The 25,445-nt window shown below is 39.2% G+C and overlaps 2 protein-coding genes across 4 annotated transcripts in view; one reads left to right on the top strand and one right to left on the bottom strand.

The window, feature by feature from the left end:
* LOC148373748 (rab3 GTPase-activating protein catalytic subunit-like) overlaps positions 1 to 25,445 on the top strand; it is a 191,423-nt gene that overhangs the window by 62,969 nt on the left and 103,009 nt on the right. The gene's annotated exons all lie outside the window — the stretch shown is intronic.
* On the bottom strand, positions 2,151 to 25,445 carry stat3 (signal transducer and activator of transcription 3 (acute-phase response factor)). 2 transcript variants are annotated; one of them, XM_088329016.1, is made up of 24 exons: positions 25,248 to 25,445; positions 20,184 to 20,327; positions 19,115 to 19,358; positions 16,196 to 16,288; positions 15,518 to 15,599; positions 15,333 to 15,433; positions 15,083 to 15,234; positions 14,834 to 14,992; positions 12,625 to 12,717; positions 11,706 to 11,765; positions 11,594 to 11,623; positions 11,419 to 11,512; positions 11,293 to 11,340; positions 11,140 to 11,223; positions 10,333 to 10,431; positions 10,054 to 10,189; positions 7,881 to 7,933; positions 7,703 to 7,797; positions 7,485 to 7,624; positions 6,919 to 7,137; positions 6,804 to 6,846; positions 5,451 to 5,510; positions 4,317 to 4,420; positions 2,151 to 2,725 (listed from the first exon to the last, which is right to left on the bottom strand). In XM_088329016.1, exons 2-24 carry the CDS (start codon positions 20,309 to 20,311, stop codon positions 2,661 to 2,663), a joined length of 2,382 nt encoding a protein of 793 aa, XP_088185142.1. In that variant the 5' UTR covers positions 20,312 to 20,327; positions 25,248 to 25,445; the 3' UTR covers positions 2,151 to 2,660. The 2 variants fall into 2 exon arrangements, with proteins under 2 accessions (XP_088185142.1, XP_088185151.1); XM_088329025.1 differs by lacking the exon at positions 5,451 to 5,510.

The following is a 25,445-nucleotide window of genomic DNA, read 5'->3' as shown; positions in this document are numbered from 1 at the left end:
TCACCCAATCAGATTGTTCTGGGTGCTTTGCTAAAGTTTTTGGGTGTTTATAGTTTGTTCTGTGGGTTTTCAGGAGAAAGTGTCTCAACAGTAAACATAGATTGTTAATTGAGCTTTCTTTATCAATCTACAACAAAAACGGGGTCTGTTGGTGTGTCACCTTTACTAAACTGAAGTTGAAACAGTGCCCTATATATGATGTCCTGGGTTTGCACGTGCTACATTTGGCTTTTCACCTAACAATGAAGTATATAAAATTGTGTACAGGCCATTTTGTCATGAACTAGAACAGGATCAGGACCCAAACGCGTGATGTTACTCACACAAGGAAATGGGGAGTCATGCACGTCAGGCAGCAGTCTGGCATGAAATCATAGGAAGCCAGAGGCCGACGAGATCGATACCAATTGCCCGAGTTGATATCGGACAGATGGGGTCGATACCAGACAGGACGGGACAGACAGGATAGATAATGAAACAGGATATCAAAATAAACAGGACAAAATAGACGGGAACGAAAACTGGAAAAAATAATAAACAGGACAAAAATAGACAGAAACAAAACTGGAAACCAAAATTACACAGGACAAAACAAACGGGAACAATACCGGACAGGAAATACCAACAGGAACAGGACCGAGTCGAAACCCACGTCTTGCGGGGCAGAAGTTCGTTGACGGACTGACAAAGGAAAAATGAGAGCACTCAGCTTAAATAGACAGAAAGCCAATCTGTCTATGAGCCGTAGCTGGTGCCACACGGACGGGGCCAATTGGGCACATTTGTCTCCAAGCAAGCTCACAAGCCATAGGTTACTGACTCCTGCACTAAAAACGTCATGCAGAGTAAAAAAAAAAAATTCAAATTTCCAAAAAAATTACGAAGACCCATCCATCACTGCTGAGCCATTTTCAGAACCTGTCCGCGGGCTACTCGGATACTTTCAGCGGGCTACCTGTTGCCCAAGCACACCACGACGGAGATCCCTGCTCTTAATTGTCCCTGAGAATAAATGTGTGAATAAATGATTGTCTGTCTCTGTGTACCGTGCGATCAGCAAGTTATCAGTCCAGTGTTCCCTGTCCACTGCCCAAACTCAACTGGGAAGGGCTCCAGCTTCCCTGCGATCCTAGCATTGCTAAGTGGTTATGATTAAATCTTTTCATCCAAATTATTTGTTAGTCACACCTCCAACTCTCCCAAGTCATGAAAAACATATTAAAAATAATCTATTCATTTTAAACCAAACTTAAATGCATGTAAATTTAGGGGAAAATAATGAGAATTTAAATCGGAATTGAATTAAAGGAGCCAAGCTTCAAAGAACCGTTTGCAACATTAATACTTGCTTAAATATTCCAAATGATTGGTTATATTGATACATTTTTTGTCAGTTGGTTGGATCCCTTAACCTAAAGGGTCGTACGGACACCATTTCCTGTGTTGTGTCTTGGCCAAGTACAACCTGGTGGCCCCCATCCCTCTGAAGGCTAACATATTTTCCACCTGGTCACGAACCGGGGACCTTAAGCGTGGTAGGCGAACTTGGTAATACATTGAAAATACTAATCACCATGGAAACAGAAAAACTCTAAGGCCTAATGTTCGAATGTGCATTCTTCGTTAACGAATTGAACGTACTTGCTGTTTTTCTTTACAATTGAATTACTTGATTGAATTTTTCTTTGACATTGAATTCATCAACAAAAGGCAAAAATATCTGTGTAAAGATCATTTCTAACGTGCAGTCAAATTAATTAAGAAAAGCAGATAGTAGGCAACATGATTTGTGTTTTGATCCAATGCAACAATGGTTATTTTTTCGAAGCTGCAGTCCTTATAGAATAATGATGTTATGAAAAAGAGAAAATGTGAGGAGAGTTTGAAGTATCACGGGGATTTTTTTTTTTTAAAGATCACTGACAAGAATAGAATAGAAAAAGAAAAAAAAACACCTTGTGCGTTCCTGTGACAAAATGAAAACGGGAACTTTCATTTTGACATGTTGGTGCGTGCGTATGTGTATTTTCCAAAACCAGTAAGCGATAAAACTCGACCTCCAGCAAGATCTTACAATTGTTTCTACAAAGTTGCCCTCTGGTATGGATGAATCTGTTTTGCTGCTTAACTGTTACACATATTCAGGCATATCATAATGAATGTACTTTTATTGACTAAATATAGGTAATGAAAGACATTAGTACCATTTCATTTTGTACACGAGAGAATTGTTAAAACGTCAGTAGAGCTCCAAACCGGGGTTTTAAAATGATGGGTGAGATTTATGACATATAAGGAGGAAATACAATTGAGGATAGATACAAAGCAAACATGTTGAGAGAACAAAACAAAGCAGTAATGGAAGTATGTACTGTGCATGTTGGTTTATAGTGCTTGAAAATGGATCTGATAAAAATGACAATAGCTGCTTTTGCATCAAGACATTTGGCAGAGATGAAAAGTAAAATACATAGGTATTTTTAACAATGACTTAGCTTATACAACAGTACATCACACACAATAGTCACAACCATTTCTAAACATATACTGTATTTATAACTGATATCATACATAGACTGTTGATTGATAAAGATGTTGGTTGCATCACAACCAACAGTAAACATTTTTACAATCTTTAAGCCACAAAAGCTTTACAAAATTCAAACTAAATTAGACGAGTTCACATGCATGGGTGAAACTACATCCATGTCCAGAGTCAGGGATTCTGTGGAGCATAACACACCAAAAAAAAAATCATTAACAAGTTTGCTACTGCAAAGAACTGTTAGTTTTAGAAGGACCTTGTAAATTGATTGAAAAGCAAGGGAAAATGAGATGACATTAGGTGGCAATTCATCGTTATTAAACCGAACAGATGTAGAAAAATAAAAGTAAATTCCTCTATGCCATGACTTTGCCCTAATCCTACTAGAATAATGCTAACTGATACTCGAGAGGCAGTAAATTTGGAAATATTGGAAGTTACAATGTTTATGATTCTTAAAAAATAATTAGCAAATGCTTTTTCACCAAAACCCACACTTGACAAAACCCTCAAGTACATTTGTTTTCATAATCCGCAAAAAGAAAAACAAATGGTTTCTGTTATCATGATCAAACGTTTGAACATGTACTGTATCTGGAAGTAATATACTGCCCCACGGAGGCTTAAAACGCTATTCCAATGATAAGTCAACAATGCTAAATATTGCCATTTCACAAAAATAAGGATATTATCGGCGCTGTTATTTTAAAACATATTGCTATTTTCAGCGCGGTATAAATAACAACTCTATAATTGACTTGAATTATTATTAGAATTGAACGGAACAAACAAACAGAAATGTATTCCAGTGTTTTTTTTTAATTATTTTTTTTATTAAATGTCAAATTTTGTTCACTTCATGTTAAAGCATTCAACACCACTCATCCCCTGTCCATTGTAGATTTATTTCCAGGTCTATTGTGCCATAAAAAAGTGCTTCTACTCAAGAATCTCATATGCAGCATATTTTTCCTTCAGAAAAAGAAGGGGAAAGATAATTTATTGTAGAGCATGTGTTACTATGTGTGCAATTGGTCATATACACGGGAATATAATTGAAAGTGGAACTGGTTGTGATCACAATGTATGAATGTGCACAAATGCGCGAATACCAGTATAAAATGATAGTAAGAAAATCCCAATATTTGAATATTTTGAACTGGAGAGTTGCCATATTTCTTTCCATAACTTAAGCATTCAAACAATTTAAAAGTATATGAGAACAATGCCCAAATGAGCTAAAAGAGCCCTTAAGCTTTTTTTCCATCTGCTTTTAGATCACTTTTATCAGAGCTGTTCAGAAATGTAGAAAAGGCCTGCTTCTAGTAAAGTCAGAACGCCAATCCAAACCCCAAGAAAGAGGGAAAAAGAAAAGTTTATTTGAGCTGTTTTAAAAATGGAGGTGCTTGCACGAGCATTATGAACAAGCTGACTTAGCGATCATGAATTCAAACCAGGAACTGGCCGTATTCAGTAACCAAGTTTCAAATTCCGTACAGCTCATTTAACTTCTTCAATAATACTGCAAATTCTGTTTTAATGTTTTCACGCCAAGTTATAATATGTATAGACATGTCATCCAAAATTTTGTTCACCATCAATCATGGATATAAAGTGAGGACCAGTGCCACTAATACATGGACATCAAAGTGGATGAGTGAATACAAACGCAGAAATACCTTTGCCAATTATTTTTTGACACATCACTTAAGGGTTGGGAAAAATCTGAATTCTAGTATGTATGGGAAGTGTGTTTGTGTGGAAATCTCACCCAGATGTCCTGGATTGGCCTCCGCTTCATTGGGCATCAGTGAGTCCAAAGTGCGAGGAGACAATGAGAGAGAAAAAAGGTCGCTGGTGTTGCCCGAGTTTGTGCTGGAGGGAGAGAACAGAAAAACATGACAACACTGGCTTTAGTAGACGACCTTAGACACACAAACATGCTGACACACTATCGGGTTAGGTGATTGTGAGATGCTGTGATGCTGTGTGAAAGCGCACACAGATATTTCGCTAGGTTATGTATAATAACAGCGAATAAATGGGAGCTAAGGAGGAGGTCATGCAAAATCACACTCCCAATTTGTTGTGGTGAAATCAATTGGTAATGGGTGATAGCTGTATTTAAAACCCCAACCCGCGAATATAATTCACATTTGGTAGTGATAACTGCATACATATACTGGACTAAAGCAGGGGTTCTCAACTGGTCTGACTTCAGGACACACCATAATCCTAATTACTAGCCACCACCCAAATCAAGAAAAAAAAATCCACTTCTCAAATGTGTTAAAAAAAAAGCATGGTACAGTTTGAACCACAGATAGTCGAATATATTCAGTTAAAAAAAAACAGAATAACCACTCAAACCAAAACACCTTCAAGTGATAATATTTCTTTTAATGCTCAATTTGCAACATTTTAAGGATATCTGAAATGCTTCACTCCAGTGTGTTTGTTGTAAAGATAACAAAATCCATATCTCATATATTGTCCACTTTATCTGCGTTTGATCATGCTCAACATGAGTGAACAAACTGTGTTCTTCTGTGGTGTGAAATGGCAGGTGACAAATCACATTTGCACGGAACTATTGCCATCTACTGTTAAGGAGTTTAAATGACCCTTTGGCTATTTTTCCACCCACCAGTTGAGAAACACTGTACTAAAGACAAGATGATACCTGTGGTTCAGTGAATGATGGCAGAGCGTGTCATCAACAACCCATTTTGACTCAAGGAATTGGCCAAATCCTGCTTCACTAGGTTTTCCATAACCAGATCAAACTTTTCAAATACAGCATGTTTTGAATGTAGCACCAATGGGTGAGCTGACTACAGACACACATTAACTCACACGTACACACAAAGCATCCCTACATGCCCCGCCCCAGCAAAGGGCCTACCCAGGGAATCCGTTCCCAAGCAGCTCACTGTCCGGAAAGTCCATGAACACGGAGGGACACCTAGGGAAACAGGTCAGGTGTGTGTTGTCTATTTGTATTTGACTTTGAAATGGCAAATCTGCTTTTTGATGACTCAAAAACCCGGCTAAATATTCATCAATCCAAACAACCACCGGCGGCCGTCGTTTTGCTTTATTACTCACAATGAGCACGCCTGCCCAAGTGAACTTTACCAGATTCTTTTTCAAGTTTAGTTTTTGATCAATGTTTATTTTAATATGGCAGTACAGTGAGGCAATCCGATTTTAAAATTTTTCTTTCTCTTATAGGAACAGTGTGTAATATTTAGTGTGTTCTAATGGTACAAAAAAAACTTCATTTAGGGAAAAAAAGATAACTAAGCAAAAATCCATGACCTATTATGCCAACGTTAAGTTTCATTAAAAAACAAAAACAAAAAAAACAACAACAATGTTTTAACCATTAGAATCCCTTTTTAAGTATCCGCCACGGTGTGCACTGTGGCACTGTACCTTGCTTGTAACTGGCAACGCCGTGCCATCTAGTGGTCTAATATTACACACTGTGACTTTAAGAATAATATATAATATGTATTCACATCAGAAATATTTTGACAATTCTCATAACTTAATTCGCACACAAAAAAGTAAATCAAGTAATGTCACTTAGTTCACATGGATATTCAATTTCCGAACATGTTGTTATCGTTTATCCATGATTAAAGACTCGTGTGTCCACTCACTCACACACATGCACACACACCCTATATTAAACTGTGTTTATTCTAAAATGTGGAATAAATAAAAGTCTAACTTCAAACACACATTACATTCATTAAACACAAACATTTTATCTCAACGTCAAGCTAGTATTGCATTAAGTGTTGTTCAGATATTTGTTCATGGTTTTTTTTATTCCCAGTTTCTGTATTTCTTAAAAGAATTGCTCAGAATTTTGGAAAATATGGTAGAACAATGTCTGCCTCTTAGAATATCCATGATGGAAGTCTGTTGCTTTTACTTCCATATGCCAGGCGGAACCCCCCCCAATAAAAAGCCTCCACATGGTGACACACCGCGTGCACTCAAGATACGTGCAAGTCATAAAAATAATGCCCATCATGTAAACTCCAGTCAAAGATACTAAGCAGGTGTTGACTTGATGGCTTTCTTCCTATTTTCTTTTAAGATCCTTGATTCAAACCAAAGTAAAAGCAGTGCAGAGACACGTAAACATAATGTCTTTGCAGAATCTAAATGAGACAGCCAGTAAAAAAAAAAAAAAAAAAAAATTGTTTTTCTAGAAATCGAAATACTGTAAAGTCATACTCACGGGGTAACACAGATGAACTTCGTCTTCAAGTATGGCTGGATGACTGTCAAAAAATATGTTAAAATAAGAATAAACACCATAAAATGTATGCATAAGTGCAGAAAGAATGACATACTACTACTATTACTGCTGGAGTCTCCCATCTCAGGTTCAGGAGTTCTGCAGTATTTTCCGAACGCTTCCTCCTTGGGAATTTCAGGATAGAGGTAAACGAGAGGCGAAACCAGGATATTGGTGGCATCCATGATTTTATAGCCCATTATGATTTCAGCGAAGGACATGTTGTTAAGCTGCTGCTTGGTATATGGCTCCACTGACTGAATCTGAGTCTTTCCTGCAAATGCAAATGGTAGCTCACCATCAAAACACAGTATATTAAATTTGAAATATTCAAACTTTTTAATATGATACACTGGGCTCTATTTTCTTTTATATTTGCAGAAATTCATCAACATGACAACATAGAGGAGCTACTCTCCTGATTGATTGCATAAATCAATGATTAGTGGTGACAGTGGAGTTATACATAGAACCACAATCAAGGATGAAGTCCCAAGTGCAAGAAAATGCTACAATCCATTCAACAATGACGGATATGCCCAATTATGCGGTTGCAGCATTGCACTATGAAAATGGAACCGATTATGTGCAGTATCCACCAAAAAAGTAAGCATGTATCACCATTGATGTCTTTCTCGACCCACGTGAACGTGATCCCTCCCTCCTTGCTGCTCTCGCTGAAGCGGAGCAAAAATGTGCCTGGTGGTTTGGGGCTGAGAATGGCCCTTTCTCTTTCCTTGCTGATGAAGCCCATAATGTACCTTGAAGGTCAAATAAGTACATATATTAGATCAAAAAGGAGCAGATGGTCGGAAAACCTGTGCAAACCACTTCCCTACCCTTCATTCCACAGTGCCAGGATATACTTTTTAACCAAGTCAATGATGTTGTCCAACCAAACCCAGAAAGAAAAACCTTTGCCAGCCATGTTCTCCTGCAAAAAAAAAAACAACATCAAGTCAGCAGCAGAGCGCCAATTTGGGATTTCATGATGGTGGATGTAGTTGGCTGATGTACCTTACAGAATTTGGCCCACGTAAACTGACATCCAGAGTAGTTGACAGATGGCCCTGTAGGCAAAATGAAAAAAGTCATTGATCAGACATCAACTTAACTTTGTAATTATATTTCGGCGGCGCCCTCTCTTGGCTGCGGCTGCATCGGGTCAGATGCAATCGACATTTCGTTCTGTGTACATTGTTACACAGAATGACAATACAAGGAAATTATTATTATATTATTATTATATTCCATTTGTCATCATGACCTGAAAGTGACACTGATGATTGATTCACCACTAGAGGTCACTGTACTTGAATAAATCATGTCAAGTCACTTCTGTTTGTATAACCCTTAACCAATTTAGGTCTCCAAAGACTGCACAGTCCTACACCACAACAACCACAGATCTGAAAGCCACACGAGGGCAACTAAACTCGAAAACCTAAGCATAAATACAACTAAGAAACGTGGAGAGGATATGGCACATAAAGTAATCCCCCTTCTAGGATGACTAGGCTCTTACAAATCAGGTTTTTCACGTGTTATTTTCTCTTCTTTAGCCGAGTCTATCAATTTTCAATTGATTTGAAATGTGGAAGATAGCAACTACAATACCTGGTATGTGCAGTACTTATTTTCCCAACTAATAAAGCATCCATTGCATCTTTTTCGAAGACTTGGCCAGTTTGGGACATACACTGTATATGGATTGCTGGAGTTCAACTAAATTTGATTTATTACTGTATTATTTTTCCTTTGTATCTAAGTTTGCGTGTACCCCCTGCATAGATCTTGACTAAACATTATTTTAGTATACAAATAGGACAAATATGTTTAAGTGTGGATCACAAGAAACCAAAGCTATGGCCTGCCTTAGCATTAGCGATGTTTGGGCTGCGATTAAATTTACCTTTATTGTCATTCTTTGTAACCTTGCACACAGAACGAAAATGTCAATGCACCTGACCCGTAAGATTATACATTATTCAAAAAAAAAAACGCTTTTATCAGTGATGAGTCACGTCATCCTTAGGCCTGTCAAGAGCTCCTAAATAAGAGCATATTGATATCCATATACAGTGGAACCTCGGTTTTCGAACGCCTCTCAGTTCGAACAAATCGGAGTCCGACCAAAAATTTCGAGATATTCATGCTTCGCTGTTCGGTCAAAAAAATCCGAGTTCGGTAATGCGTGAGTGCGTACGCTAGGGTGCGATGCTGAGCGGCGTACAAGTGTTTTAGCCTCTTTTTATGCCTCCGAAGAAAGTCAGTGCAAGCAGCAAAGTTGCTACAGGTGAAAAAAGAAAAGTAGTGCGTACAACTATTGCATTTAAGAAAGAAATAATAGCAAAATATGAAGGAGGTGTGTGAATGTATGATCTTGCTAGGGAATACAGCATGGCTAAATCTACGATCAGTACGATACTAAAGAATAAGGAGGCTGTGAAATCTAGTGATGTGGCTAAGGGAGAGAGTGCTATAAGCAGGCAACCGCCGCAAGTTTTGGAAGAGGTTGAAAAACTTTTGATGATTTTCCTCTCCCCACCGTCCACCTGCGCCTTCTGCTGACCACCACAAAGGTAAGAAATCCTATTCATAATTCTTTTTTTTATCCTTTTTTTAATTTTTACGCGTTCATGTTAGCGTAATCTTTCGTATGGAAGATTACGATAACGCGAATGTACGATTAGCCTGGGTTAGCTTTACGTTAAACATTCAAGGTAAACATTCAGAGTGTTGGAACAGATTAAGACGATTTAAATTATTTTTAACGGGAAAAATTATTTCGGTGATCAAACAAATCGGATTTCGAACAGGGTTCTGGAACGGATTATGGTTGAGAACCGAGGTTCCACTGTATAATAATAAAGTTTATTTTGAAACATAATTGAGTGCTGTGATTCTATCGCTCACAGAATACTTAAATAATTCTCAATTTAGGGCATATTAAAGTGCATTTAGAAAACAAATCAAAGGTTCACACACACACACACACACACTCACACACACACACACACACACACACACACACACACACACACACACACACACACACACACACACACACACACACATACACACACACACACTGAAGAGAGTCATAAAAAACAAATGAACTTTAAAAGAAAATCCATGACAAATGCTACAATTTTACCAAACAAAACAAAACATTTTGCAACAGGCTCACCTAAAAGCTTTTCGGCCAACGTGGTGAGTTGCTCAATAGTCAAACCTCTTTTGGTAGTGGAGGAGAATTGCCAGCTGAGCACTTCAGCCACTTGGTCCCATGTCCCAACTGGAGGCTTGGTGAAGAAGTTCACATTCTGTGCAAGGATGCAAAACAATGTAATGCTTCATGTGATTATACATGCAGCGCCCACAACTAGTCAGAGGCCCGCCACCGCCTGCCAAACACGCCTTTGAGTCAATATTGTTCCCAGAGTGACATATTGAGATCTCATTCTACCTTTGGCTGGTCAGTGAGCATGTTGTACCATAAAATGGAAGCCCAGGCATTCGGCATCTGGCAGATGTTCGATATGACCACCACCGGCAGTGAATGTGTCTGTAAAAAGTGTTGAAAGTTGGACCTTAAATCTCATTTAATGTTTTGTTAATATGGTGAGCCCTCACCATTTTACAATATGCAATGTAAGTAAGAACAATTTACTTAACAAGTGGCTGAAAATGCATCTATTTGTTCCAATCAACAAATTAAGTATATTTGTCTTTTTTATTGGAACTTAACTTTTTATTGGGAATAAGCTTCCAGTTTTTAAAAAATTGAACAAATGCAAGATGAAAAATCAAATTACAAAATGTCTCGATTTTTTTCTGAGGCAATGATTCCTTTTAAGTATAAATAGTGTGTGGGTTTAGGTGAAAATTCAATTTTATAAAAGTTTCGGTGAACGCTTTACCATGCGGAAGCTACTCATGTTAACATTGTCGTCTTTTTAATTATCCCGTTCAAAAGTGTGTCACATGAATTGACGTAATTGACAAATTTGTTTCATCATCATTTTTTCTTTCTTTGCCTATTGTATCATTACTAAGGATCTTTAATGTGCCTTTTCCATCTTCTACCATCTGTAAAATATTTTTTTAGACATTGTAATTATGTAACCTTCTCAAAACCTGTATTTATAAGCAATTCCTTCTTACAAAACCATTATGTTCGTATTTAGTGTCAAGCAAATGGTAGTTTACTGGAAGCACTTTGAAGTCATCTCCTAACATCCCAGGCTTCTTTGAAGGTCTCTGATTAACTTACCTCCAAATCAATCTTCAGGCCTTGGTGATAAACTTCAGTCTCAAAGGTGATCAGATGGAGCTCTTCGGTGACGATCAAAGATGCCTAACAGAAAACCCTTTGTGAGTGTGGGAGTGGGATAGAATGAAAAGGGGAAGTTGTCGAGGTGTTTACATCACTGTTGGTGCGTCCGCCATTACCGCAACGCTGCTCTCTCAGTGTCTGCAATAGACAGGAAGGCAGGTTCCGCCGTAAGGAAGTGTGCTCTGTCAGGTGATGCGAGTAGATCGTGCAACTCACCAAGTGTTTGAACTCTGCTGACAAGCTGCCATTATTGGATTCCTCCATGTTCATAACTTTAGTGTTCGTGCCAAGGATGTTAAACTTTCTGGACCTAAATGAAAGCAAAAAGCATGAAGTGAGACTTAAAAACCGTATATTGCAACAGTTGATATTAAACTTTCGGTAACCTTACCCTCTGATGGCAGCCACATCCCCAGACTCTCTAAGATACAACATAAGAGAAGTGTCAACTATTATTCACCAACAAGGAAAATGTGCTAATAATGAACAGTTTAAAAACTCACTTGTCAATGCAAACTTTTATTTTCAGTTGGTAATTGAGCTCAGGAAACTTCACAAGTAACCTAGAAGAATTGAATGTTCAAAGTTAGGACATCTTGCATGAGCTAGGATTCTAAACTAGATAAGCCAAAGTATTGGGACATGTGGCCTTAGAAATCAAATAATGTTATAGTGAGAAGATCATGAATACATAGAAACATTAAAAAACATTTACAAAGATTTAATGAATGCAATGCAAGGAAGAAAAAAAACATCTGACTAAAAGATTAAAAAAAAAAAGATCCAGCACAAGATCAATATTTTGAAAGAGAAGATTCAATAAAATATTTGAATGACTAAGAGAAAACTTGTTAATTTACTCGACTAACTTGAGTTAAGAAAATGCGCCGCACTGACCAGTCCAGCCTCGGTAACTTCTGACCTGATCTGATTTCCGGAAACCATAGTATCTCGTTGGAAACAGTTTACCAGGCATCTCAACCAATTTGTGATTATTTGAACCAAAAGTAAGGGACCAGCAGTTTCGGACATAAGAGGTCACTAAATTTTGGAAATACAGAATTTAGTACTGCCATTTGCTATGTAGTCAAATTACAAACGTGTCAGGTGTAATTTTTTGTTTTCCATTAAAAAAGAATGAGCCCCTCTTAAACTGCCTTTATTTGATCATTTTTTAATTAAATGTGTTCTAAGGCGTAAACAAGGTTTGGAATCGAGTTTCATGTCTTTTGACTGTCCTTGAAAAGGCAGTGTGCGGTTTTACTCATGTGAATGACATTGTCAGAGGTGAAAATCATTTTTCTTACATAGAGATGCTTTAAGAAATATGACTTTTGACTATTCCTTCAATTGATTATATCGATGTGTCCCAGGACTTTTGTCAGTGTGTGAAATGAAATTGAAGCAGTTTCTCAGACTTACCTGACTTTATTTGTGAATTGCACACCTGTTTTGATGACCAGCGGCCTGTCCGGGTGCATGGGCATACATGGCTGCCTTTCTACCACAAAAGCACTGTTGATTCACAAAAGCACAATCACACACATGTCAAAAATGTACCGTATTTTCCGCACTATATGGCGCACCGGGTTATAGGGCGCACCCCCAAAAAATAGTTTTTGGTCCTATATCTTCCATAGATAAGGCGCACCGGATTATAAGGCGCTACAATGGGAACGTCGACAAAACAGTCAGATGATTCAGTCAAACTGATTACCCCCTTAACATTCCCAAAGCTTGCAAAGAAGCAAATACGTGTCGTAGACACGTGCGGATGCGGTGTCCGTACGATGTTACTCAAATGCATCATTTCAAATATCATTCGGAAGGTTAAAGTCTTGGGATTCAAGAAATGCCAAACATTTCTTAGTTTCTATTTTCTTTTTCGCTCGCAACTTCACTGTGCATATGACAATAAACACTTGGAATTGAGTTTAATTAACTCAACTCATCACAGCAACATCAAGATCGTTCTAAAACAAGATACCGGGAAAATATAAAGCCGCATAGCTCACCTAAGTTCTCACGTTCAATAATGATACGCACTCATGGTCTTCTTACAACCGTGAGTGAAGTAAATCCAGGAGAGTAAAATATTTACCATACAAATACAGACTAATGAAACAGGTTTCTTTATGGCGTACTTTAGCAAGCTTGTAAGCTTGCTACGCCATTGCTAAACTCGGCCAATTGCGGGGTTTGTTTTGGCCATCTAGCCAATCCGAGGCTCCGAATAACTTCAGCCAATAGCGATTGATTTAACGGATGATTGACACATCTTTTTCGGCCAATTGCAGGGTTTGTTTTGGCTCTCTAGCCAATCCGAGGCTACGAATAACTTCAGCCAATAGCGATCGATTTAACGGATGATTGACACATCTTTTTCGGCCAATTGCAGGGTTTGTTTCGGCCCTCTAGCCTATCCAGGGCTCCAAATAACTTTAGCCAATAGTGATCGATTCAAATGATGATTGACACATTGGTTAGCCAATGAAACGCCGGTATATAAATCCCAGCATACACCGCGGACTACTCCACAATCGGGGGAAAATCGAGTCGGCGGCTGTTGCGTAAGTTGCGAGACCTTGCGATTTAATGTTGAGCCATATATAAGGCGCACTGTATTATAAGGCGCATGGTCAGCTTTTGAAAAAAAATAAGACTTTTAGGTGCGCCTTATAGTGCGGAAAATACGGTATACCATATTTTCAGACCTATAATGCTCAGTGTTAAAAGGCGCACTCTCCGTAGCTAGTTTTATTTCTTTATTAATCCACTCATATAGCGCAATGACCATTGGGAGCGAGTGCCACTTGACCGCCTTACAACCACACAGACAAGCATACAAGAGTGCATATTAGAAAAAAAAAAGCAGCGGGAACAGAGTTTGGTTGTGATTTATTTAAGTGTTGATTACAAAAGTAAAACACATGGATAAAAGCTTGTTGAAGTTTGTTTTTCAGCTTCCTCCAACTTGGAAATCTTCGATTCATTAATCTTCAATTCACTCACGGCTGCCCGATTTCCATGTTCTTAGCGCATAAATCAACACATCCCGGCAGACAAAACACGGAAACCCTTCAATGGAGGGAAATTGAGCTTTTAGGTTTACTTCATATTCGAGGGGACAACTCTCTTCAGCTCCCGGTAGCACAATACCTTTCAAGTTGCTAAATACGCTATGGCATTAGCATTCATGAGTACTTACGCTTACAATACATTACGTGTGACGTCACACGTCCTCTTTCGCGCAAGTGGGATTCGATGGCAGTCAAACAAGAGCTACTTATAAGTCACAGGAGACGCACTGATGTCGCATTGAGTTGGAAATGGGAAGGATTTAACAAAAACATGGGATATTACCGAAAAATGTTGTTAGGCTTGACTCGGCCAAGGCTCAAACCTGTGACTTCCCATTCTCGAGAGCGAGCACCCAACCCTAAGGCCACAAATCTGGTCTCTGTCGGCCGCTCTGCATGAGAGAGAGGGCGCAATACCCGATAGGGCACACTCTACATTCTGAATGAAATCTGAGACTTTTATGTGCGCCTTTTGAGTGTAAAACGACGGCAATTGAGTGGTATTTTTTGTGTATATTTCCCCAAAATATATATTCATTGTTCAACAATACCTTTTCATGAGGTTTCTGAACAGGTCCACAATTTTCTCCTCAAGGGCGGGTCGGTGCTGAACGATAGGGTCTCCCTTGTAGGAAACCTTTTGTTGAAGTTCCTCCAATTTCTTGATCTGCTGCCTAATCTGCAGCTGGGACTCAGCTAATGATGTAATCCTTAGTACAAAAACGTTGAACATCTCATGTCAGGCAACAAAAATCATTAAGTTGAGGCAGTGTTCGAAAATGATCTATTTAATTACTAACCATGTTTCAAGGCGGTCCAGGCAGATGTTAGGTGGGCCTCCAATGCAGGCGATTTGCTGTCGTCGCTTCCATTCAGCCAGTTCTTCATCTGTCAGGTTCTTCTGTACGTAGTCCATTGCAGTCAGTAAGCCACCCATCTCTGTCACAATTTGCTGCAAAACGATTTAAAACATTTTTGTTGAGATCACTGCTCATACAAATGATAATGCTACTGTGTGTTGGATTTGGGGCTATTTTTGTGAGCACATACCCGCCTGAGTTGATCTAGGGTACTCAACATATGCTCCAGTTGAGCCATTTTTTGCCTGCTAGCCGCTGCTTGGCTATTGCCGTTCAGGTCCTGGTTTAGCTCTGCAAGCAAAACATACCATTCATTATATTCCTGCAGTCATATCTATTATGAAAACTACATCCAAAAATGAGTGTCTGTGGTACCTCCTTGGCTTTTGAGTGTCTTGTAGTTGAAATCAAAGTCATCCTGCAGGTTCTCCAGCGTCTTCATTTTCTGTTCCATGTCCTTTAGGAAGCCAGAGAATATCTTGTTACCAGCTACAGTCTAGTAAAATGCCATTAATTCCCAGACATCACCCAGGAAAACGCTTTGCTTCATGAAAAAAAAGTTTATTTAAAAGCAAATCTATAAGTTTGTATGAAGTCGCTACGCACAGTCAGAGAATAATGTCCTAAAAAGTGTTTTTTTCTGAATAATGGACTTATGTGTTATTTAGAAATATAAGTGAGTGCTGTGTGCTTATGTATATTTTATTATTTTCTATCTGAAATGCTATGAAAAATAAGGATTTTGACCATTATTTTACATTATTCAGATATCAAATGACAATTTAGCAAGAGTTTTTTTAAAAGCCCTGAGAGTAAGTTGCCTCAGTACTTCCGCAATGGAAGGAAACACAAGTAAATAACTGTAGCTCAGCCTCCTAATGTAATGGATACCATTGTAAATAACAATCAATTTAAATACCTCCAACATGTTATTTTTCATTCCAAACTGTTTGAACAGGTATGAGCCTCTTTTAAGTCTTACGATTATCACCTTTTACTTTAGTTGGCTGAGCAACCATTCAGGTAGAAAAATTACTTTTTCATCCAACAAACCTGCACTCGTTTCCTGACGTCTTGGAGGTTGTGTTCCAGAATTTGCTGCTTTTCTGTCACCACCGTCCCTGTGGTCTGAGCGGCTTGTCCATCCTGCAACAATTTTAAGCAAAACTTTAAGATCAGAGTGATATGTAAATCAGGCCTAAACATGGATCAGTCTATAAGAAGGTGCAAAAGGGAGTGGAGGACACATATTCTTGTACACAGTACAACCCAAGAAAATATTGATATGCTTATCATTTTGTCTGGATTTAGCCTCAAGTCGGTTGCATGAGAGTAGGTTAAATTGAGCTCGGATCAGTTTCTGTGGTGATTTAATCTCTACAGCTAGCCTGCTCCTGACCAGGCTAACAACTAGGCTAAAATAATCCCCAGCGATACATCTGGCACTAAACATTAATGGGTTGTATAGCATTTTCATGGACTTGCTTGCTAAATTGGATTACTTTAACTATCCTGCATTAAAATGATACGTACAGGCTATACTGTATTGTCATTTCAATAAACTCTGTTGACTGTCATTTTATAACCATGTGTTTTATTTCAATGCAAATTAAAAATGCTTGTCAAATGGGTTTTAGAGCTTTGATAACTGTGTGTATTATAGTTCAGGGTTGGCCAACCCAGTTCCCGAGAGACGCATGTCCTGCATGTTTTGGAGGTTTCTCTTCTCCAACTCAGGTGATGCAAACTTTCAGCTTGTTGGAAAGCTGTGTGAGAGCTTTATAATGATCCAGGTGATTGGAATCACATGTAATGGAGTAGAGAAACTCATAAAACATGCAGGACATGTGTCTCTTGAGGACCAAATTGGCCAACCCTGTTATAGTTGTTTTTGAGATTCTATGAAAAGAAGTGACGCAAAAACTTGCAAAGATGGCTTCAATGTCGTTTTTCATAAGGGTAATATAATATCAAGGTCGGGGAGTCATGGAATACATGAACTGACATTACGTAATCAGGATACGAAAAAAAATGAATTGTATTCCATTACAATTACAGAAAAAAAGGGGACAATCAAATTACAAGTACATTTAGTTAAAATAAGGATTGCTTTGTAGGATTACAATTTTATTGAAAACTATACTATATACACAATGCACCGCTAGACGAATTGTGTCAAAGGGACAGAGAGAGATGCAGCGCGTGTAGAGGTACTGCAATGTCCGTATCTGTAGCGCTGATTGTACGGACCCGCACCTTTTCCACCAATGCATATTTGTCAGAATGTTTTGTAGGTAAAGTCACCTTTTTGTCTGTATTGTATTTCTCTTTAAATGTAGCACTGATTTTGATCGATTGGCGCGAGCCTGCAGTTTCGTGAGGCTGCTACCGTGTGAGTATTGGGCACTAAGCAGGAAAGTTGCTTCCACTATTTGTTAACTGTATTGTCAAGTTGTGAGAACTATTAAATTAGCCCGGTACATTTATTCACTTTCAAGAGTTTTGCCATCTCCACTTCGAAAAGTGAAAAAGGTTTTTGTAAATTAAGAAACTAAACGACTGGTGTTTTTAAAACTGTATTGGGTTCTCAATGTCCTTTTAATGTAAACTAAAACAGAGCATAACATAACTTCCCTGCCAAGTGAAAGAGAAAATGTTATTTTTGCTTAATTAACGACACTACGTGGTTAAAATTTGAGCACTTTTTTCTAGGACTACAAGCAACTACCTAACCTTGATTTCCTCCAATTATTTTTCAAGATTTCATTGTTTGTTTATCTTAAACACAATTTAGTTGTCACAGACCAGAACGGACACAGGACTCAATGGCATACGTTTTTCAGATTTTATTGAAAGAGAGTGAGAGTAAGGCTTGCTTGATTGCTTGATCCGAAGACTGGCGGAGAGCGGACACGAGCCAGGCGGGAGTGACACTTCCGTGTCAGAAGAAGGCAGGCGGAAATGGCAAGTCGTTTGACCAGGGCTGGAGATCAGAGGCGATGTAAAGTTCGTAATAGTGGTCGTAGGCAGGCAAAACAGGCGTAGTCAGGTTCAGAAACGGGTCGAAAAACGGGAATCAGGCAGGAAACAGGTTTTAACAGGGACGGAGTCAGGCGGGAACGCTCACAGAGTGAAACACAACAGCTCGCAACGATCTGACTAAGTTTGAACTGAAGTCGGGGGCTTAAGAAGGGTGTGGCCACCAATCAGCTTGTCCAGGCTGTTAGCGCCAATCAAGCTGCCACAGGTGTTCCAAATAAGGCAATTATGACATTAGTGATCTTATTTGTATTTTTTTTGTCTTTTATTCGCATATTTGATGTTGATATTGCCGTAATCCAAAAGTAATCCGGTTACATTAATTCAATATTATAGTGTAAGAAACATTCCCTATATATTATATATAAAATAGGTCCACTTCCAATTCATCTGTTCACATGTCAAAGAGAGAGAAGTTGTATTCTTTATGAAGAATCAATAAAATACCCCCAACTATTCCCCGAAAAAAATCTGAACTAAATTTAGAACTAGCAAACGGGCAGCCGATTGAGCTAAATTACGTCGACCAAACCAGTTGACACTGCACTTAATCGGTTAGCCTGGAGTTCTTTATTCCACTTGTGTCATGATGTATGGGCTGCAGTTGACCATTCTCCACCCTGATTGGCCAGAAATTTGGTTTGATTTATCCATTTCTGTATCTCCCATGAGCAGTATCCTCGCTTTTAACATAACAGTTGCACGGTCCAACAGGCTACTACTGAAACGCAGCACCTCATACGCCTGTTTCAGTCTTCGCAAAATCTCACAACCAATCCTCCACATCCTGCTTTCTCATTCCCGAAACATTTTCTCTTTGGATCTCCACAATTCATGTAGGTCACCCTTTTTGACCTCAAAACAGGGAATTTCTCCAGAAGGCGAGAGATTTTTATGTGGGTTTAATATTGATAAACATGCTTAATTTCAGACCTGTGCAGCAGCGGTGGCTGTTTGTAGCAGTCGTTGCTCCTCCCACAAGCAGCGCGCCACAATTCGGGCAATGTCCATGGGCTTTTCCAGGTACTTGCTCTGCAGGTGTTGCTTGATCCGCCGCAGGTTGTGCTGGTAGAGGACATTATTCTCCTGCAGAAAGCGGCTGTACTGCTGGTCAATCTCTCCCAAGAGATTATGGAAAACCAGGGTGGCGTGAGACTCCTTATTAGCAGCAAACGTCCTTTGTGGGTAAGAAAAATATATGTCCATATTGATAAAGAAAAAAAAATAAAGTGTCAAAATGGTTTGGCAATATTTTCCAGAATTGAGGTCTCATGGATGAATACCAGTAGCTGACTGTGCAATTTAAACCTATGCCTTCACTCCAGTCCGAATCAGTGATGTGTCGTTCGCAAAGAAATTCTGTGTTTTTGACTTTAAATTTGTTAAGCATAAAAAAGGTTTCATTTGTTTTTGTTTTTTTATCATTGCACATTATTAAATGTTTTAGTATACGTTTCCTGTGTTTTCATTTGATATGTTTTACAAAACAAATGTTAGGTTCATTTATATATCACATATGAAAGTTAAGTATGGCAGTGGCTCAAGGAGTAGAGCGCTTGCGTGAGACCAGGAGGTTGCACGTTCGATTCCCTCTGAGTTAAATGTCGAAGTGTCTTTGGGCAAGACAATTAACCCCTGATGCCCCTAAAAGCTGGTAGTGGCCTTGCATCGCTGATGTTGCTATTGGTGTGTGTGTGTGTTAATGTGAAACACATTGTATATTTGGAAAGGTCTTCAGTGAGTTGAGAAGCGCTATATGAATCCAAACCATTTATCATTGAATGGGTAATTATCATAACCTGCATAACAGTTGCCAGTAATAAGTTTGTTTATGTCCCTGTTTAAATGAGACACAAAGAAGGAGGACTAGAAATAACTCTTACTCTTACTCATCGTAAAGCATGTGGTTACACGGAACTTGTTTGAACAGGCATTTTATTGTTAACTGCATTACGGGATATCCTTGCTGTGTTTCCTCGTTCCAGTTTAACTTGTCACTCACCAGTCCTGACTTTCAATCCAGGGTGCGAGGAACTGCCGCAGCTCCATCGGAAAACTGTCGCTGTACAGATGGTAGAGCTGCTCCAGATACCTGGTCTCCAGCTGCTGTAACTGGTTCCACTGGGCCATCTTGACTATAACAAACCTTAACACATCAAAAGAAATACATGCATTTGCTTTTCAGGATGCTCATTTCCTGTTTTATAAACAGAACAGGTGCTATGAACAATGATGTTTGATTATCCTTGTGTGCTGTAAGGGCCCGGTCACACAGCCATTTGCGACTGTATCGCGGGTAAAATTTTGCGGGTTTTTTTTGCCCGTGATGGAATGCGCAAAATTGGCCAACCCGCTGTTCATCGGTGGTATGCCCGCAAAACAGACGTCGGCAACTGTTCTGCTTTCGGGGCGGCAGTAGCTCAGGAGGTAGAGTGATCGTTTTAGGATTAAGGGATCCCAGTTCGAATCCCGGCTTGTCCTTGGGTAAGACACTGAACCCCCAATACCCCCAATAAGCAGGTTAGCGCCTTACATGGCTGCAGAGATCACGGCCGCTATTGGGAAATGTGAAGCACAATGTAAAGCGCGTTGGGAAGTCATTGACTTGAAAAGCGCTATATAAATGCAGATCATTTCATTCCTCATCGCGTCATTTTCGCGTCATTTTCTCGTGTGGACCAAGGGTATAAAAGCTGCAGAGCCGGCGTAATGCCGAGAAATGCATCCTTGCCGAGATTTGCATCCCCTCGCTACTACAACCACTTTTACCTCGTTTTATCTCACTTTTAGGGAATTTAATGGCGAACATATAACCAAAACCACTTCGTCTTGCATTTGTTGGGAATGTAATACAACTTAAACCATTCCGTCTTTGTATTTGTTGTGAATGTAATCGAACGGTAATGCACGCCGTATACAAATCACTTTTGAGCAGGTAACATGTTTATTTTGCCTTTTTCTATTCAAATCGCTCGTATTGAAACTGTTATGCACTCTACCGTAAAGCTTATTTCTGCATAATAAGCTTTACGGTAGAGTGCATAACAGTTCTCAAAAGTGATTTATATACGGTGTGCATTACCGTTCGATTACGTTCACAACAAAAACAAAGACGGAATGGTTTAAGTTGTATTACATTCCCAACAAATGCAAGACGAAGTGGATTTGGTTATATGTTCGCCATTACATTCCCTAAAAGTGATATAAACGTGAGATAAAACGAGGTAAAAGTGGTTGTAGTAGCGAGGGGATGCAAATCTCGGCATAACACCGGGCTGTAGAAATCATAACCGCTCAAGATACAGTCCCGTGAAGATCAAGATTTCAAGCTAAGAAGCCAATATGTTATTATTGTAATAGTTTTTCATTTTTATTTTATTATCTTGTTATGAAATGAAAAGAAATGTCAAGAAATAAAAATGGATTAAGACGAGGTCACTACGGTGACGGGGATCCATGTTCACCCCTTGACGTCTCGAGCACAACTGACGTGTGCTCGGCAAATCGCGCTGTATAGACGCGGAGAAAGGCGTTTGACCGTCACACGCGAAACACGCTAATTTCACGTAATAACACCGCGATACAGGCGCAGAACATGCTATGACCGTGCTCCACCCACAATTACCCGCTGAAATTTCGCGTCCTACGCACGTGTAACCACGCCCTGGCCGCGGCCATAGCACGTCGTTCCGCGTCATTACCTCGTGTGTACCACGTGTGACGCCCGCGGTTAACACGTGGTCTAAAGTTTTGAGCAGCGCAAAACTTTTTCGCGCGGCCAACCGCGTGTGAATTTCCGACCGCGAGTAAAGCACTGCTGTATCTCGTCTATATGGCGATCTCAAAGCATCCAACAGCGTCTGCTTCACGGGCAGAAATTTCTGGCCGTGATTCAGCCTGGATACGCCCGTGAAAGGCTGTGTGACCGGGCGCTAAAGTTTTGAGCAGCGCAAAACTTTTTCGCGCTGCCAACCGCGTGTGAATTTCCGACCGCGTGTAAAGCACTGCTGTATCTCGTCTGTACGGCGATCTCAAAGCATCCAATAGCGTCCGCTTCACAGGCAGAAATTTCTGGCCGTGATTCAGCCTCGATACAGACGCAAACGGCTGTTGGACCGGGCCATAAGGCTCTTAAACCAGGCATGTACACAGTCCGGGCCAGGGGCCAATTACGGCCTGTGATTAAAAAAATTCTACATCGTCTGTTGTAAAATTTATAATATGTGGCCCGGCAGTAATGTTTACCGCAGTATAAAATAAATTTGAATCAAAGAAAATCACCATTTCACCAGATGATAGCAGTCGCCCTTTGACCACGTTGCCCTTGTCTTTCTGTGAGAACTTTAGCAAACCCCATTTCTGAGATGGCAAATGTAAATAGATAAAATAAAAGTTGGCTGTGAGGGCCGACGCTTCCAGGACGAGTGGAAATTGGGAGTTTTTTCTCACTGAAATCCGAAAAACTGCGTCTGCCTAACTTGTCAAGAGACTGTCTGTTTTGAAAGAATATAATATCAAGAGGCACTACCAGACGAAACACGTTGAGTTCAAAAAGCTAACTGTAAACGAATGCTATGAAAAAGTCAAGCAACTCGAAGCTGTTTCAACGGCACTGCAGTGCTTTTACACAAGACCCTGCGAGTTAAATGAAAATATTACAAAGGTGAGCTACAAGGTCGCGACGCTGATCGCCAAGCACTGCAAACCTAAATACTTGGCACCCTCATTTTCAGCTTACCAAATCTGGCATGCTTTCTGAAAAATTTGGACACCCCTGTCCTAAACTTAATTCATTCATTCATCCATCCATTCGATCTAAATTACAATGTCTCGCACCAAACTTGTAACCACAGAGTTTAAGGAAGATTGAATTGATCATACATTAGTTGCAACTAGTACGTTCTATCTGACTGCTTGTCCTACAGCATGCAAACAGGGATCGACAAAAGCTTTTTTTGGCCTAGCCTAGATTTGGCAACCGATATTGACAAATGAAAACCCATATTCATCCAGTAACTCAGGCTAGGTCAGACATAAAATAAATAAAAACACATTTTGGACTCATTGTAAACAAATTTGAATACATTTTAAAAATAATTAGAGGTTTGAATGTAAAGAGTCTGGGTGTAAGTGTCTAGGTGACAACTCTGGCCAACATAAATTTCTAATTTCTTCTTATCTTGCCAAGGTTTGATAGATGTCAGAGAAGTGAGTGCATAATTCCTTTTCCACTTGCGAAGACGTTATGTTAACAACAATAGAGTTTCTCTAAAAATGTTCTGGTAAACCCACCACCATGAAGAAGCAATAGTTGCCACGTGGCTAACAAGAAAATATGTTTGCCTCATTTGACAATAAAAGCGCCAATCACTTTAGTTAATGTTTAGCAGAATGAATGAATGAATAAATATGTATAAAGAAATAAAATAACAAAAAATATATGGTTGCCTCCTTTGACAATAAAACCTCTTTAGAAAATGTTCAACAGAATTAATGAATGTATATGTAATGAACAAATACATATAATGGACACCACAGAGGGAAATGGTTCAGACCAAACACTAAAAAGTAGTTGGTTGGATCCCTTAACCATTCAGTTGGTAGGGACACGTTTCCTGTTGAGTGTCTTGGGCAAATACAGTTTGGTCTCGCTCATCCCTTTGCAGGCCAACATATGTTTTCACCTGGTCTCGAACCAGGAACCGTTTGCGTGTGAGGCGTATGTGCTAACCACTACAATGTGGAAACATCTAAGAGTAGTACTATTATATAATAGGGAAGATAAAATTTTGCAGGCTGTCAAATTTTGGAAGAAAATGTGGTCAGATTGTTTTATAGCTTTTTAAGAGGACAGTGAGTATTATTTTGCTCCCCTAGTGGTAGAAAAACAATTAATTAAAAAAAAAAAATCCAAAATATATGAACTATCATACAAACTGGCATTTTTATATACTTGTGGGTCAAGGAATTTGCTTTTTTTTACATAACACCTCGAGGCAGCTGACATATTTTTCCAACATCTTGCTGATACAGGTATTGCCCCCTCCCAACCCAAATTAAAAAAATAACAAACAAGAAAAGTTTTGAAAGGCAGGGCAGGAAAAAATAGAAGAAAAATAGTTAGTATTTTTTTTTTTGTGCTTTTCGGTTGCACAACACAATACAGTGATTTCTAGTGATGAAATGGTACACACTGTCCCTTTAAAGACATGATTCTGTTTTGGTGCGTTGCATAAATAGGACACTAATAGGCATCATAAATTGGCTAAACATCAGTAGACTTGATCCTTTGCTGCCACAATGTCAAACGATGACTACATAAGCAATAATAGTATTGATAAGCGCAAGGTAATAAGACGGAATAATTTCGTAATTACCTAAATTGTTGTCATAACGAAATGAGCACTCTAAAAACATCAGGCAACATTGTAACCGTACAATTAATTCGTCAATTTTGCACGAATGCAACAATATCACTATATTTAAGGGTGGCAAAACGGAAAGAATCATGTATGTATTGCCATTTTGAAAAGCATTTAACCAGTCAGACTGTTGATGAGCCAATTAGAAATCTTGGAATTAAACAATTAAAAAGAAACTTAACACTATTATATTGAGTCGACGGTAACATGTGCCATACATTTACAGGCACCGTTTGGCAAAATAAGTACTGCTTTGAATTATTGCTTGCGTGCCTTATGTAAGCAGTCCAGTGCAAGGCAGCCCGCGGCCATGTTGTCCTGCAGCAGTGATGGAGATGGGCGTAACAACAAATGCAGTGAGCTAATATACAAATCAGCAAGAGTCCATTTAAACAATAAATGTTGGTTTGTAAGTGCTTGAGAAACAATTATCACTCTTTAGAGATGCACAGTCAAGCCTGAATACCATTTCTCCAACTTGACGCATGTAACCCTAAATATTTTGCTAAACAAATGAGCCGTTTACCTGATACAAACGTTGTTATTATTGTAATGGAGAAAAGATTTGACACATACTGCATCATAACAACAGACTCAATTCAATATTACTCTCGAGTAAGTCGACTGTGGTTAATGCTGCTTACCTGACATGTAATAAACTGCACTCCTGAAAGGTCCTAGTGCTATCCTTCCAACTCTTTGTACTTCGCCCACTAGGGGAAATAGCGTAAACTCAGAAAACTAGTAAAAGATAATAAACCGCGTAGTCTAGTTCTCACGTCAGAAGCCTTGTAGAAGAACACATTTCGGCCTTTCCAGTCAAACAAACTCTATTTCCCGAT

This window comes from Urocampus carinirostris, chromosome 1, assembly GCF_059441175.1.
Source record: "Urocampus carinirostris isolate Australia breed hairy pipefish chromosome 1, RoL_Ucar_1.0, whole genome shotgun sequence".
In the NCBI taxonomy this organism is placed as follows: domain Eukaryota; kingdom Metazoa; phylum Chordata; class Actinopteri; order Syngnathiformes; family Syngnathidae; genus Urocampus; species Urocampus carinirostris.
This window is presented reverse-complemented; position numbering and strand designations above follow the sequence as displayed.